The sequence below is a fragment of the Argentina silus genome (assembly GCF_951799395.1).
Source record: "Argentina silus genome assembly, chromosome: 11".
In the NCBI taxonomy this organism is placed as follows: Eukaryota; Metazoa; Chordata; class Actinopteri; order Argentiniformes; family Argentinidae; genus Argentina; species Argentina silus.
In genome coordinates, this window is record NC_139665.1 from 21220965 (window position 1) to 21237507 (window position 16543).

The window sequence follows — 16543 nt, forward strand, 5'->3', positions numbered from 1 at the left end:
CTAGCTATATCTGTCTTTACTTTCCCGAATAGCTGTGAATGACTAATGTACCACTCAGTGAATCTGTATGTGTGTGTGTGTGTGCCTGCCTGTCTGTCTGTCTGTCTGTCTGTCTGCCTGCCTGCCTGTCTGTCTACCTGTCTGGAGTGTTGAACAATAAATCAAATCTCTTCGTCTCTGGCAGTGAAATAAAGTGCAGGTCAAAGATACACACTGGTCTCTCACACACTGCAGAGGTCACAGTCAATGATGATAACCAATAAACTGTATGAAATAAAGAATCCCTCAGGTGTCCAGCAGATGTCCGATCTGCTCTGTGTGCAGAATTGTGAAAATGTCACCCTTTTATGAGAGGCCATTGATTCTTTAAGAATCTCACAAATACTGCATATGACTCAACCACTCTTTGAAGCAAATGCTAAACTGAGCTGTTCCTTTCTTACAAAGCACTCTGAACGTCACACGCAGTCACACACACACACATGGCTTGCAAGCCACGATACCCTGAGGGGTTGATGAAGAAGTTGTAAACACCATGTTTCCGCATCGTGCTGGAGAGGTCCAAAAAGCGGTCACTCTGTGTTCCTAATGTCAGAGACCCAGTGTAGGGGATCAGAATGGTTAGAATAAGCTAGGTCAGTGGGCATTAGACCTCTCCTCATCTGTTCCTCATCGGCACCTTGAGAGAGTGAGAGAGAGAGAGAGAGAGAGAGAGAGAGAGACAGAGGGAGAGGGAGAGAGAGAGGGAGGGTGAGAGGGAGAGAGAGAGAGAGAGAGAGAGACAAAGACAAAGATTTAAATTGGGAAAGAATATTGGAGAATATCGTGTTCCTAATGTCAGAGACCCAGTGTAGGGGATCAGAATGGTTAGAATAAGCTAGGTCAGTGGGCATTAGACCTCTCCTCATCTGTTCCTCATCGGCACCTTGAGAGAGTGAGAGAGAGAGAGAGAGAGACAGAGGGAGAGGGAGAGAGAGAGGGAGGGTGAGAGGGAGAGAGAGAGAGAGAGAGAGAGAGAGAGAGAGACAAAGACAAAGATTTAAATTGGGAAAGAATATTGGAGAATATCGTGTTCCTAATGTCAGAGACCCAGTGTAGGGGATCAGCATGGTTAGAATAAGCTAGGTCAGTGGGTATTAGACCTCTCCTCATTAGTCCCTCATCAGCACCTTGAGAGAGTGAGAGAGAGAGAGAAAGAGAGAGAGAGGGTGAGAGAGAGAGGGTGAGAGAGAGAGAGAGAGCATAAGGAGTATTGGGTAGAATAACGATAGGATAAAGCAACGTTTATGTGACTTATCATCTGCTTTTAGAATCAGCAGCCTTATTCAGTTGTTTGAGATTGACAATGGCATTTAATGCAAGAAATGGCTTTAGATGGTTGGAGTACCAGCCTTTTGTGGCTCCAGCTGTTCATGATGCACATGTTATCTTTTCAGTTTTTCTTTCCTCCTTGACCATTCTATACTATTACTTGCTTCAAGTTGTATTGTAGATGTCAGAAAGAAACATTGTTATGAATTAAACAAAGATTCTTTGTCAAGCCGAAATGGCTTTGCTGTTGGTAAATTGCACCATTTTCATCCTAGAAATTGGAAAGCAAAGCTAGAAAATGAGTGGCTCTCTCTTTTCTCATTGTGTCTCTCTTCAGCTGGTTGCAAACCTGCAGTATGCAGGGGTGGATCCAGGTTTGTAGGGGTGGATCCAGCTGTGAGCTCAGGTCAGGGTTCCCAGTTGTTGAACCTTTAATATTGAAAAATCTCATAAAAGTTGCCATATCACCATCCTTCACCACTGGACCAATAAAACGTTGAGATACACCTGACCTGTTGCTGGGTCACATAGAAATAATCCATAATGACATACCGGTAATGTACACTCAGAATCTTGTTTTCAGCCAATTATCTTTGTTTCAGTTACTGGAATTAAATGCAGACCACACGAAAATGATCAAAGCAAAGGCGATGTGAAATAGGGAGAATCTCTGACAAAGACACAGGGGAACAAAAGGGCTATATGTACACAACACAGGGCAGGAAAACACAGGTGATTGGAATGAGTAGTGATGAGGCAGCACTGGCATGGGACCGCCAGAGGAGGGCGCCAGAGTCACCAGAACAGCAACCTTAGGCGTGACCCACGGCTAAAACAAGTGTAACACTGCTGTTAGTGGCAAGTGTGCACCATTTACTGATGAAAAAGAGATTGGATAAATCTACTGGTGCAGTAAGCCACTGTTAAACATTTTACGTTTGTTCCTTTCTATAAACACATGAACAACTGTTTCAACATCTATTTCAACATCTATTTCCATGCTGTGATTAATATCCTAAATATCCAGAGACACATCCACTTTACTGTACATAGTACTATTACTTTACCCACTGTATACACACACATTGCACAGTTAGAAAAGGAGTTTGCAGCAGAGCATTTTGCTGCAAGTTGGGCAAAATAAACTTGAACTTGAACACATAATGCCTCACCTCACCACAGATTAATGTGAGGGATGTGCTTGAATGGCCTCACATAACACTGGAATGTTGGGTTGTATTGGAGACAGTTTCCGTCTTAGATTGTTTTCCACACATAGTCTGTGCCTGTACTTTGTCTTCATGCTGGTGAGAGCTGAGAACCCAGTCTCACATAGGTAAGTTGTTGCAAAGGGCATCAAAGTCTTAATGGCGCGATTTGCCAATTGAGGATGCTCTGCGCGCAAGGCAATCCAGAAATCTGGCAGCACCTTCTGATTGAACTCAATTTTCATTACCCCGTTGGTGGATATCTCAATGAGGCTCTCTCGCTCAGACATAGGTAGGTGGCATGAGTTGTTGGAAGAAAATGGATAACGAATCCAGTTATCTCTGTCGTCTGTTTTGGGGAAGTACCTGCGTAATTGTGCAGCCAGCTCGCCGAGGTGTTTCCCTATGTCACATTTGACACTGTCCGCAAGTCTGAGTTTGTTTGCACACACAAAATCGTGCAATGATGGGAACACTTGAGTGTCATTCTTGTTGACACAGTCAGACCAGAGTTCCAGCTTTTTAATCATGGCCTCAATTTTGTCATTGAATATCGTCGCTGAGAGGCCCTGCAGTCCGTGATTCAGTTCATTCAGGCGAGTAAAATATCCCCCAAATAGGTCAACCTTGTGAGCCACTCATTGTCATGCAACTTGTCCAACAAATGAAAAGGGTGGTCAATGAAGAACATTTTAAGCTCGTCTTTCAATTAAAAAAACTGTGCCAAAACATAAGGCGGAAAAAAGGCGTGAGTTCTAACACCGAATTCAGAGGACAACAAGTTGTGATCGGCACATTAAGTTCATATCAAGGAAAGCTTTATGAAGGCTTTGTCCCTTGAGTGCATTTTGCTTGAGGCCAATTATCAAACCATAATCAAACCGTCTCTGAAATTACAATGTTCTAGTTGCTTTATTTAACTCTGAGGTAATAAGACATTAAAAAAAAACTTCTATTTATGATCCTGCAGGAAATTAATGCCTTTTGTAATTCTCTTCCAATTCCAATATGTTCTTCCAATTTCAATCTTTTTCAGTGTCTGCCAATCTTTATCTTTGTCTTTGTCTATCTCTCTCTCTCTCTCTCTCTCTCTCTCTCTATATATATATATATATATATATATATATATATATATATCCCTCTCTCTCTGTATGTGTTTGTGTGTTTGCGTGTGTGTGTGCGTATGTTGACTTGGCTCCTGTATCTGATCTTCTGCTAGATATTTTGTGTTTCTGTGAACAGATGTATTTTATTACATTAAGATCTAGTAAAGGACAAACTTCTGAGAGGAATCATGAGAATCGTCATCACATTGAAACATTTTGACTGACATTATGTGGACAATGTTGTGACACCTGTGTCCAGCACAGCTGTGAGCTCAGGTCAGGGTTCCCAGTTGTTGAACCTTTAATATTGAAAAATCTCATAAAAGTTGCCATATCACCATCCTTCACCACTGGACCAATAAAACGTTGAGATACACCTGACCTGTTGCTGGGTCACATAGAAAGCACTGCGACGGCTATCTGGGAGGGTGCCATTGCGTGTGTGTGTGTGTGTGTGTGTGTGTGTGTGTGTGTGTGTGTGTGTGTGTGTGTGTGTGTGTGTGTGTGTGTGTGTGTGTGTGTGTGCGTGCGTGCGTGTGTGTGTTCCTATGTTACAATTCACTTCACACTATAGGTCTAGAAAGTAGACAGTATGTGCCACTGTCAACCATTTGGCCACTTGGTAGGTTATATTAAGACAGTCACTGAAGGTTAATGCATCATATGGAGACTTATTAAGGGTCTATCAAATGCATTAAAAAGCACTTTGTTATATGCGTCAGTCTCAAGGGTGTGCTGCTTTTATAAAGAAGGAAATTGTTCAGGTTGGCTTTCTACAGTTCTAATGTGTTTCCAAACACTCTATTGTATGACGCTGAAGGGAAAACTAGATTTAGCATTCAAGCAGGGCGTAAGTCTGTTGGAAATCTGCCACCTCTGGCCACTGTGGTGAAATTCAGTTTGAAGTTCCAAACAACAACAATCCTCCCTAATAATAATATAACCCCCCGAAATGGACTTGCGGTGTCGGACATGCTGATGTGTTTCTGCATATGGCCAGTAACAACATATTTGTATATAAACCAAGTGTCGCCCCTCAGTTTTCAGGACTAAAATAGCGTTTGTAAATGAAATGTTTAATTCCCTGATCGCTACCGATTAAACATAGTCATTACAACCATTAGAAAGCTTGAATGTTGCCCCTTTAGGGCAGGAGTTAGATAGGAGTCTGAACATAAGACACAATGTTGATTTGAGTTCTCTCTCATCAGTATGCCCTTAAAACTGTTGAAATTCTCAAACACACACACACACACACACACACACACACACACACACACACACACACACACACTGGGGCTAGACTTCAAATAATTTCCTTACACTGGCATCTTTATACTTCAATGCACACACACACAGAACCAAGTGACTCACATTGTATTCACTCTCTCTTTTCTCTCTCTTTCTCTCTCTTCTGTATCTTTCTCTCGCTCTCGTTCTCTTGTGTTCTTATTCTCTCTCCTTCTCCTCTCTATCAATCTCTAGCCCTTGCTTTCACTCTCTCTCACTTTATGCCTTATTTGGTCTTTTCAACTGTTCATGTCCATATCTCTGTCTCTCTTGTTACTCTCCCTGTCTCTGTCTTCTCTGTATTCTGGGTGAGTGAGAGGGTTTGGAGAAGAGTGGAGAAAAGTCCAGAGTGGGCTTAATGGGCGACGAGGAATAGAATGAAGAGAGATAGCTACGGAAAACAAAAAGGTGAAAGCTGTGTGCACAGCAGTGCAACTTCTTTAAGCGATAGCAACAGGGGTCTAATCTATAGACTTAGTCTGGTACTGAGGAACTGCCACAGCAGGTCTCTTTATAACCCTTATCTCTCTTTCTCCGCCACTTTCTCTGCCGCTGTCTCTTACTCTGCCTCTACTTCCATTCTTTCCCCCTCTCTCTTTCTCTCTCTACCTCTCCCTCAACCTTTCTTTTCTTTTCTCTCCCTCCTTCTCTTGCACGATCTCTCTCCTTTTCCCTCTCTGTAACGCTGTCTCTCTCTACCGCTACTCCTTCTACTCCTGCTCTTTCCCTCCCATGGCTTTACTTCCCTCTTGCACTCTCTTGTTTTTCTCTCACTCTCTTTGCTTTCTCTCTCCCAAGTTGGAAAATGTCACATCCTTAATCATGATTAAGTCTTTCATTGTCTCACTCTTACCCAATCAGAGATCCCTCGTCTTTATTGATGCATAATCAGACATAGGAAGGTGTTTCTACCGACTTCGATTTTCCGGACTGGTCTTTGCGTTCTACTGTTGAGTACACTTGATTGTCTGAGTTGGACTGCCTGAGTGAGGAATGTGTGTGTAGGGAGTGTGTGTGTGTGTGTGTGTGTGTGTGTGTGTGTGTGTGTGTGTGTGTGTGTGTGTGGATGTGTGTGTGTGTGTGTGTGTGTGTGTGTGTGTGTGTGTGTGTGTGTGTGTGTGTGTGTGTGTGTGTGTGTGTTTGCATGCACACACGTGCTTCGGCAGAATTTGATGAAACGCAGGGCTAGAAATCATCTTTGACAGTCAGGCATTGTTATTGATTTTACTGTACACAGTTGCACGATGTTAGCTTTTCTTTGCCATCCGAATGCTTCGTGAATAAACAAAACACTTCTTCATTCCTCATTCACTCTTCCCTCCCTCCCTCCATCACTCCCCCCTATCCTCACATCCTTCAGTTCCTGAAAATGTAGGAGGCAATCGATGCAGAAAGACAAACAGAAACCCATGAAATCACACCATTTCGATTTCGTTTTTCTATTAGAAAATAAAAACAGAGAATGTCAGTGTTTGGATGTCTTTTCTCCATTGTAGCACAAAGCTATAGATAAATCTTCGATTTGTTTCAGAAATATCTGTCTGGTAACAAAAGAATGTTCTTTAGACAGAGAAAGCTAAATGTTAGCTGTTATAAAATCCTTAGTTCTGACAACAATGTAGTTGTTCTACATGGCTTGCAATGTAGTTTTCCTCAGTTGACTTTAAAGTTGGAGGTTAGGGGAACAGAAAATGTGCTTAGTTCCACTTGGGGATTAGAGGATTGTGATAAAGTGGATAAAATTGCAATTTAGACACCTTTTGGTGAAGTTAAGAGTCAAGGAGATTTAAGATCTATGTTAACTTTTTTTTATCTTTTCATTTTACAGTGAAATTCCAAGATTAACACTAAACATGGGGGTCACGCGTGTTGGTCTTCACGCTGACCCTTCTTGCTATATAAAATAATGATGACAATGTACATAAACAATGTACATTACTGAAATAAACACATCACATGCCAAGCCCCTTAAATGAAGAGTTCCTTAAATTCTAAAATCAACCTCTTAAATTACTTAATTTTCTACAACAGATTAAGCCTTAATTATACCTCGATTTCAATTGCCCATAGATCCCTGAATTGTGTTTTTGACGTGCATATTAAGGGGTACAGTGAGTTTGCCCTTAATTATACCTTACATTTTAAAAATGGTATAGATCACTTAAATCTGGTTTAAGTGCATATTAAGTAGTACAGTGATCTTGCCCTTAATTATACCTTAATTTCAGTTGTTTGTCAGATCCCTTAATTATCTGTTCAAGTAAACATCAAGGGTTGTATAACTTCCCCTTGTGGCATTCAGGCTTTAGTCATATCCCTTCATCATGATTCAATATAAATTAAAGGGTGCAGTTCAGAACGGGAGAACATTCCACGCCTCTAACCAGCTGTCAACTTTCAGTCAGGCTAGCAAAGCTTGACTAGTTTTTTGAAGAATACATCCAACAACACTTGCTGAAACACTGCAATTTATTAACAAAAACGCTGGAAATATTCGTCTGTAAAGGAACCATGTTTGCTGTAAAGAGATTGTTTCTGTTATCCTGTATTGTAGCTAGTTTTATTTTCTCATCACCACTAATGGTTGTGTTCTACTTAGCTACCTAGGCACTGCACTTCGTTAGTGTATTAGGTTCAGCAAATGCATATTTTGATGTTTCTCATGTGATGTATACTGTAGCTGTTAGCTAGCTAAAGTAATTGTTAACGTAAAGAGAATTTTCAGCTTTTTTCTCTGAGGGAATAGCATGATTTTACCCCTGTAATCCATGTGTAAGTGATTTTGTAAGGGGTTTTAGCTACTACCTCAAAAACCCCATGGTGGTACCCCACGCAGAAGGTACCTTAATTTAAATCAGTTAAGGACACACTAAGGTACATATTTAGGGTTGTTTGTCATTTAAGGGAGCAATGCCATTTTTTTAAATTTATTATTATTTATTCTGCAATCCTTGTTTAAGGGGGTTTACTATTTTTTTTTTAAAAACATGGTTTATAATGCAGAAGGTACCTTAATGCTTGAACAATAAAGGACAAGTTAAGGTACTGTAATGGAAACAGTACACATCCAGGGGTGAGTCAGGGGTGGCTTCCCCCTTAAAACCTTGATTCCATGCACAAAACCCATTAATCCTTTCTTCAGAAAGAAAACCTGTTAAGGAAAACCATTAATTTCACAGTTAAGGTTCCAATTGAAAACATAAAGGGATCAAGGATATTCTAAGGTGAACATTTATTATTATAAAAATGATGTCCTAGTGAATGGTAAACAGATTTACACAGAGGTACACTATGGGCATTTACGCACTACAGGGGCGACCCGAACCATAATGTGCTTGCACAGATATCTTCTTTTAGCATTGTCCTTTCCAGCCTGTTCATACACACAGAATAACGCCTCTAGTCTTCTGTTGATGTGTCACTGTGAAACCTTTATTAGTTGTGTGTCATTGCCAGCTTTTCCTCTCCTTTCTATTCTCCTTCAGGCAGAATGGGAAACTGTGTTCTCCATCAATTAATCATGTGTGCATTAACACTACACATTGCTGATGGAGCGTTTACGCAGTAATTACTCTACCCTAATCTCTGTTGTTGCTCCTACTGGTGAAGGGCCTTGTCAGTAAAGATGGGTGTGGTTCCTATGGCAATAAAGAGAATTGAGGAAGACATCCTCATCAGTTGACTCCAAAGTGAATTACTTTAAGCCATACACAGGGTTGCTATGGTGAGGCAATTACGTTATACCGGGTAATTGCGTGAGACAAATTTCTAAGGTGCTCTTGCTCTTACTCTTTTTCCCTTTCCCTCTCCCTCTGAGAGGTCAATATTGTGGAAGGTTCCAGACACATTGTGTTGATGTTGTAGACATGTAAAGCTTCTGTCTCTGACCTGTCAATATTACAATTTTCTGAGGTTCGTGCTGTTTAAACTTAAAAAATAAGGCATGATATTGAGAATTAAAACAAATTGTGTGTGTGTATGTGTGTGCATGTGTGCACGCAACCTGATATCTCTGTTGTTGTCATCAGACATACACACACACTGAATCGAAGTGTCAGCTTTCAGATAGGATCCTTTCCACTGGCTTCCTCCTCAGTCCTTCGTTGGGGGGACGCAGGTGCATTGAAGGCAGCCCCCAAGCCCACCCCGAGTCCCTTTCCCTCCAGACCACCTGCTAGCTAGGTGTCTGCTAGGATGACGCCACACATGATATGACTGACATGTTCACTGATGCAGTCACACCAGTCCAATCATGATCCAGTGTGACTTAGCTGGCCCAACGTGTAAGGAACATTTGAGTGGGTGTGTATGTGATTTGTTTACTAATCGGATCCCTCACTGAAACTTAAAAGTGTGCCGCCTATGGAGGAACATTGCTTGTTTCTCATTCAGGATTAAATCACTTTTCATCAACACTGATCTGCCATGAAGAATCACATTAATGAATCGTACATTGATCTGCATATTAAAACCTCTCCACAGTACCTCTGAAATATGTTCTATGTGTGTCATTATAAGCTCTATATAAGCTTCACCGCTCTATTCTGCCCTCATTCTACCTAGATATCCCATTAAGTGGGTGACATTCTATCTTGGTAAACCGGCAAAAAATGTTTGCCATGTATGGTATAGCTACTGTATGTGCATACTGTAGCAGGGCGTAGGGTTTGGCAGCAAGGATTGTCGTAATCACAGATAATGAAAGAGGCTCAACACACAGACGCACAGGGTAAAACCAGTCAGCCGGTGTATTTATTCAACACAAAATAATGAACTTCAATGTAAAGGCCTAGATCACACAGAGCTTCACGTAAGGCTTAGTTTAACTCAAACAGATAACTTGAACTGAATGAGTTCTACAAACTTGGGGCCAGATAGCCTGATCAGTATCCTGAGCAGTCTGATGGACTGCATTAGGAGTCAGAGACATTGTCATAGACCGGAATAAAAATTTACCTGCAAAGTTCTACTTTCACTTACTCTAATGATTCCCTCGTACTGGGCATCAAGTTTGCCAGATGCCCCTTGGAAAGCAATGTAATGTCGAGCTAAGGGAGTTACTGATCTCACACTGACCAAGGAGTTAAACTGAGAAGAATGTGTGCTGGTGCTACTTTTCCTTTATCCCATTGACTTGGACCAGGACCAGCCACATCCGGGGTCAGGTCTGTCTAGGTCTAACCATACTTGGCTTAAACCCTCCTGCCATAGGGAAGCCACACACAGCACTGACCCAGAGGCTTAAGTGTCAACAACCTGATTGGCCTCAGGTGTGTGTTGCTTGGAGAGAGCCTGCTGGCTGCTGAGGTGGGACTTAAGCTCCAACCAGGGACATTCCCTGGGCCCCGTCCAAGGGGATGCCACAACAAAACACACAACACAAACAGAACCACACAACACAAAGCAAAATACATCAGACAATACAACTTCAGTCAGGGGGGGGCTGAAAAAAACACACCCCACAAGCATTTAGTGACTTAGCAAAGGAATACTCAAGCTAGTCTACACACTTAAACCAGGGCACTGATTGGATCGATCAGCTGTCACTTAATTGATTATGAAGTCGGTAGTAATCATAGCCGTTGTTACTATTGTTCTGTGTGGCTCAGTTGGTAGAGCAGGTTGGTAAATTATTATATACTAGTGTTGTCTTGCTCTCAGGTACATTAGAAGAACTGGCTTGGGCTTTCATCAGGTTGCTCAATTGGGATCCTCAATCCACTTAGCCTGCAGCTTGTGTTCCTCCTTGGACTTTTTTGATTGATTAAAACTGATTAACTGAAGTCACTGATTGGCAAGAGGTCCACTTGGCTTCCTAGGTCTTTCAATCAATAGTTGATTACACTAAGACGTACCTAAGCATAAAAGGAACAGCTAAGAAAATGTGAGAGGAATGTGAGTAAATGTAAGTATCAAAACAGCTTTGTTTATTATGAAGCAAACATCAAGAACAGTTTTTTTGATGATGTATTGATCAATACCCCCCAATGATATTGTTTGATAATTTCGATAATTGATCATCTAGTGTATATTTATAATCGTATCACAATGGTCACTATAACCTCTTTGGAATTAAAAACAGACTAAACTAAACTATTTTGTCTTTCAACAGTTTGTCCTACTGTCCTGTTTGGTGGATAGCTTGGTAGAGTGTTTGGTAGGCGGGGGTTGTCTGCTGGTTAGTTTAGTGCATGATGGGCTTCCTCTTGATAACAAGGTTGTCTGTTTGGCAGCCATTCTCTCAGCTTTAAGCTGAAACAGAGACAAAGTCTGCATGGTTATACCTGTCAGGTCTATCAGTACAGTGATAGCATTTATTTCTGTACAAAATTGTATCCAGCATTATCACCAGTTACCATTTTTACAACAAATTGTGGAGGTGTTGTGGTGAACAGAATGTCCAATGGAACGGTATTCTGCATTGGTCTGATTTGCAGTGTTGCTCTGCTCTATGCTGTGCTTGTCTGTGCTGTTCTGTGTTCTACTGCTCTTTGCTGCCCTCAAGTGATCTTTTAGGGAACGGTTCCAGTCCTCACCCTCTCCTGGTAGCGCCTCTCGAGGTACGCCATGTCCTCCTCCTCCCTTGTCTTCAGGTCCGACAGAGCCCTGGTCACGGACGACACAGTGGTCTCCTCTACACATCCGGGAACACACACACACACACTGTTAAATGTACATTCAGCTTAGTTTAGCATCTCACTATCACATTCTCTCCGAAAACGTGTGTATGCTCAATGTCATTGTAGCCATTCATGTGAATTGATTATTTGTAACAATGTAACTACCTCATACTTATTGGTGGGCTTGCTTCAGTAAGTCCAACTATTGTTCTTCCTCATACTTAACGTTACTTATTATTAGTGGGCTTCCTTCAGCAATATTGTTCTTGCTCATACCTATTAGTGGGCTTGCTTAATTGTTTTGATCTACAGTATCTACCCTCCTCTTTCATCTATACATCCCCTCTTTCATCTATCTATCAATCTATCAATCTATCTATCTAACCTTCTCTCACATATTTGCCTGTATGCTACCCTCTGACCATCTGATATTGGTCCATCCTATTATCTATTGTCCAAACCATCTTTAGTTTTTCCCTACCAAAATAAGACTTTGCAAGCCCACAAAGTTTATTCTGGAACTTCTTTTTCTAGTTATTATTCTAATTCTTCCAATGCTCCCACTGCTACTCCTCCTACAACTTTTAAGATATTCATACCAATCAAACTTTACAACATGCAGAGACGTCTAACTTAGTATGCTTGTATTCAACTTTTTGAAACTCCAAAACTCTCAACTATTAACATGTTGGAATGTTGATTTAGGGCAGCATTCTGTAAAGCTTTCAGAACTTATTAACAGCATGAGGCCAGCAGAACAAATTTTTAGAATGATTACACAACAACTAACTATGAATTCATCCATCCAATCAACCAATCAACCAACCATTCATCTATCCATCGTTCCAACCAACCAAACCATATTTAACATTATCCACTACCATAATAACACGTTCTCACTTTCTTTCAACTATCCAGCAAATCTATCTATATATCTGTCTATCGTCTAAACCATCTTTAAACATTTTCTACTAAAATAAGACTTTGCAAGCCCACAGAGTTTCTTCTGGAACTTATTTTTCTAGTTGACTAAAGATTCCTAACTTGATTGAGCACTGGACTTGCATCTGGCTATAGTAATACAGTATATAGTATTATACACATCCCCAGCCCTTGAATTAACTTCTCTAATAATCAAGTGATAGCTCAGCTGTATCAGTATAAACAGACACTGAGGGATATTCTACTGAGTCAGTACTCTACATGCCCCACTAACATTCAAATGAGATCTTGATGTTCTGACCTGTAAGTCTTGAGGTTGGTCCATACACCCTCTCAAACACATGTTCCTGGAATGCTCCAGACTGCTCAGATGAAGGGACAGCTAGAGGGGTACCTGCCCCACTGTCGTCCAGTCTAAGGTATCCGTCTGCCAGGGAGCTGAACCCTGTGAGCCCCCCCATGGCCGCATATGAAATATCCCTCCCCACTGGCCGACCACGAGCCTCCCGCTCCGCCTTCGTCTCCACCTGCCGAAGGAGTGGTTACCACTAGACACTCATCCAGGGTCAATTTTTAGGGGTTTGTTTCCCAAAAAAAGCGCTTTCTAAAATCTGGTATGTACCATTTTTACGTACCATTTGTACATTTTGTTTGCATGAGCAAAACTACACCTTTAAGATTCCAATTTTTTTTAGGTGATCCTAGAGGTGTGGCAAACACGGGTCAGTATGCACTCGAAACTGACTACCTGGAGCTCACCTGCATCTGGTGGGCAGAGCAAGGCTGGCCACACCCACAGGTGTAGGGGCTCCTGAACCCAGCACAGGAAGTACCTGAGAACCAAGAAAGGAGACAGGCAGGTAACAGCAGCAGCTGCAACACACCTGTAAGATTCATCCACCACACCTGTGTGATTATGATTAGGTAGGTGAAGCTGTACAGGAACAACAAACAAGCATTTCTCATCGCAGCATCAACAGAGTAATTATTGTGAAGTTCATTGATCTCTGGCGAGGGAGGAGCTGCTTTTTTGTATTTAACTCTAAATTATTTCTATAAGGCCTACAAAATCATCGCTAGCATTGCTAGTTTGTGCACATTTCCTCTGCTCAGGCAAAATCGCAAAAGCAGCTCCTCCCTCACGAGAGATCGACCCATGCTTAGGAATTTTGTTGGTGATACAGTTCTACTGGACAGAGCAGCGGAATTACATCAGTTTCACTTGTGGTCATTGTAGGTGTCGTTATCAGCTATTGATTGCAGTAATTGCTTCATTTTATAAAGAAAAAATGCCAAACCCAGGGCCAGGGTCAGGGCACGAATAGAAGTAATAATTCTAATAATGTTTGATAACAAGTGCAAACAAGCACAAAATAATGTGAAGCAATAATGACAAGGAATAGACGCATAAATCCGTACCAGATACAAGTTATTTCTTGATAATATTGGACACTACTGTACCTTGAACAAATGGAAAGCTCTCAAAAAACAGTTATGAAAATGTTGATCATCAATGACAAAATCATCATACATACCAATGAGTCATCATGACATTTGAAATATGAATGATGGTGTAATTACAGTGTAATAAATACATAAAATGATAATCTGTCAAATGACGTTCAGTCATATTCAAGTCCCGACTGGTCAATAAGGTCAAATTGTCTTATTTGTGCATTAAATAAGCGTATTTGACGTGCATGATTTAAGATGTGATACGACATTCTATAAGTTGTGGCACAAACCTGGCACTGTGTTTCATTGGAGTGAGCATTCTGTACATAGAATGCATGTGTAACTACAGTACAACTGTCTGTGATACAGAGGTTCAAGACTCACATTTCCTGCACAGGTGTTCCACAGCCTCACTGTGATCTTGGGCGGGGTGTTTGCACCTGCAGCGGACTGGCTGTGACCCGTTCAGGGGGATGTACTGATAGGCCGAACACCGACACCCTCGAATGCGGCACGGAAGGGTCAGGGGACGCTCCGTAGGAATCACCTCAAAGTCTGTCTGGTGCTGCTTGTACCTGGAGAGGTTAAACCCGAAATGTATGTAATGAGTGAGGGGTAATTATAGGTGATGAACCAGCAACCATGTGGTTACAGAGCAATCACCTCCATGAAGGTTCAGACCTCTTGGCAGAGGCCATAGTAATTAACTTACACCTACATGCAGGGAGGCGGAGAAAAGGTTTCGCCCAGCTGCTGTTCATTCTTGTAGCCAGTGCCACACAATTCTGTGTGTGATAGTGAAAGATATTTAACTACAAACCTACTGTGAGCCTACCTGTGCGTGCAGAAACATGGTGTCTCCGGGCCAATGAGTTTACAGTCTATTCCCCCTGGCATTCCATAGCTCACGTACAGCCTATTCTTTATTCTCTGAGGAAGCACCTTTTTCTTGTACTCCTCGTATTCCTCTGGAGAAAATAGTCTGCCTCCATCATCTTCACCTACAATCCTAAAACAACAAAAACAGCATATATGCTACAGTGCTCAGTATCTTTTCTGTAAATTATGCATGTCTTCCACAAATGGATGGCTTATACAAAAAGGTTGGTTATGTGTGTCATTATTTTTCCTTTTTTTATATCAATTGTGGTACTGGCATATGTGCACTTTCTTAGCAAGCTGCCTGAAACCAAACATCAGAAAGGCAATATGAAGTCAGGTGACTGGAGAAAATTCCAGCAGTGCTCCATTCGAATTTAATCCTGGTAGAAATGGTAATGAAGGCAAACCTTCTGTACTCCAGGTAGTCGTCCACTGCCCTCGAGGCGGTCTTGTCTAGATATATCCTTTCCATCACTTAAATATTGTGGTATCTGTGGTATTATTACTTGAAATCCCACCTCTACTCAACGACTGTTCCGCGTCCACGTTGCTAAGCGATGCAAATGGAGAGCATTTCCCTTTCCTTTTCCATGCCTCTTTTTCAGGTGGTGGGTGCAGACAGAGAACGGTATGCGAAGCGAGAGACCCGACTCCGTCCCTTCTTCCGGCCCCTGTGCAACTTGACGCTATGCAGACAAAACCGTTATTTTAATGGAAGTAAATTAGACATGTCGCATTTGGTCAACACAACTATGTATTGTTCATTAATAACGATGGGGTTAGCTACGCGATCTCCACTTTAACGATGCCTAGGCTGTTAAGAAGGCACTAGTATGAGTAAGCAAGTATGTCATGTCGCTAGCTTTGAGCAAAACAACTTTATATCGGAGTTGTGTCTGTCAACCTTCATGAATAGGCCAATGCATATTGCTCTCCCCTTGGTGCTCACTGACTTGCTTCTGCTCATGATTTCAATCAATATTCATTAGCCTACCCCTCCTTGTTGACGGACTTGCCATTAAAAATTACACACATTGTCTGATTTTGACCAATTACATGGTAATTAGTATCTATGCGCAAAATGGACCAAACAAGCTTGACCTGAACCGCATATTATTTGACACCATGCCCATGCACCCATCCAAATCCAAGTTGTGAGCAATACATTTCCCATAACGCCCGAAAAGCGATGACGCATCTGTGGTTTCGTGAACTTCACTAACCAACAACTTCCAACATTAAGACTTCGATTTCGCGACTTCAAAATAAAAGCGCGAGTTAAGAGATTAATGGAAAGTGATGAGATCACAATATTTTCTCTTATTGTGGCTGAAATAAGGACACATTACCGAACAGAAAGAGTATACATTTTCGAAAAGGTTATTTAGATATTTACAATTGAGATATTGGTGCAATTACATAATTACAAATTACAATATGTGTTTTTATATTTTTGTATTATTATTAACTAATGTCTGGTACCAGTCTACTCTGCAACAATTCTAAAATATGGATCGAGTGAGTTTCAAAGATGAGCGGTGTCATGCAAAATGTTGATGATGGCTTTTTACTGTGGCCAAACAGCTCAAAGTGCCCTATTTGGGCTGCATAGGGCACACATAATGGACTGTACAGAAATATTTTTGGATTATTTCAACTCAACTCTCTGGTACTAATCTACTCTGCAACACTTCTAGAATATGAGTAGACTGGTACCAGATTTTTTTTT

General features: G+C 41.4%; 1 protein-coding gene across 1 annotated transcript; it reads right to left on the minus strand.

Moving 5' to 3' along the window:
• Nucleotides 1-11427: 11427 nt before the first annotated feature.
• Nucleotides 11428-15286, minus strand: fam221a (family with sequence similarity 221 member A; the record flags this gene model as incomplete). The annotated part of the gene is made up of 6 exons (XM_083681217.1): nucleotides 11428-11549; nucleotides 12779-13004; nucleotides 13237-13310; nucleotides 14317-14507; nucleotides 14768-14941; nucleotides 15222-15286. The coding sequence occupies 6 exons, from the start codon at nucleotides 15284-15286 to the stop codon at nucleotides 11428-11430; spliced, it is 852 nt and encodes a 283-aa protein (XP_083537343.1).
• Between the last annotated feature and the right edge of the window lie 1257 nt (nucleotides 15287-16543).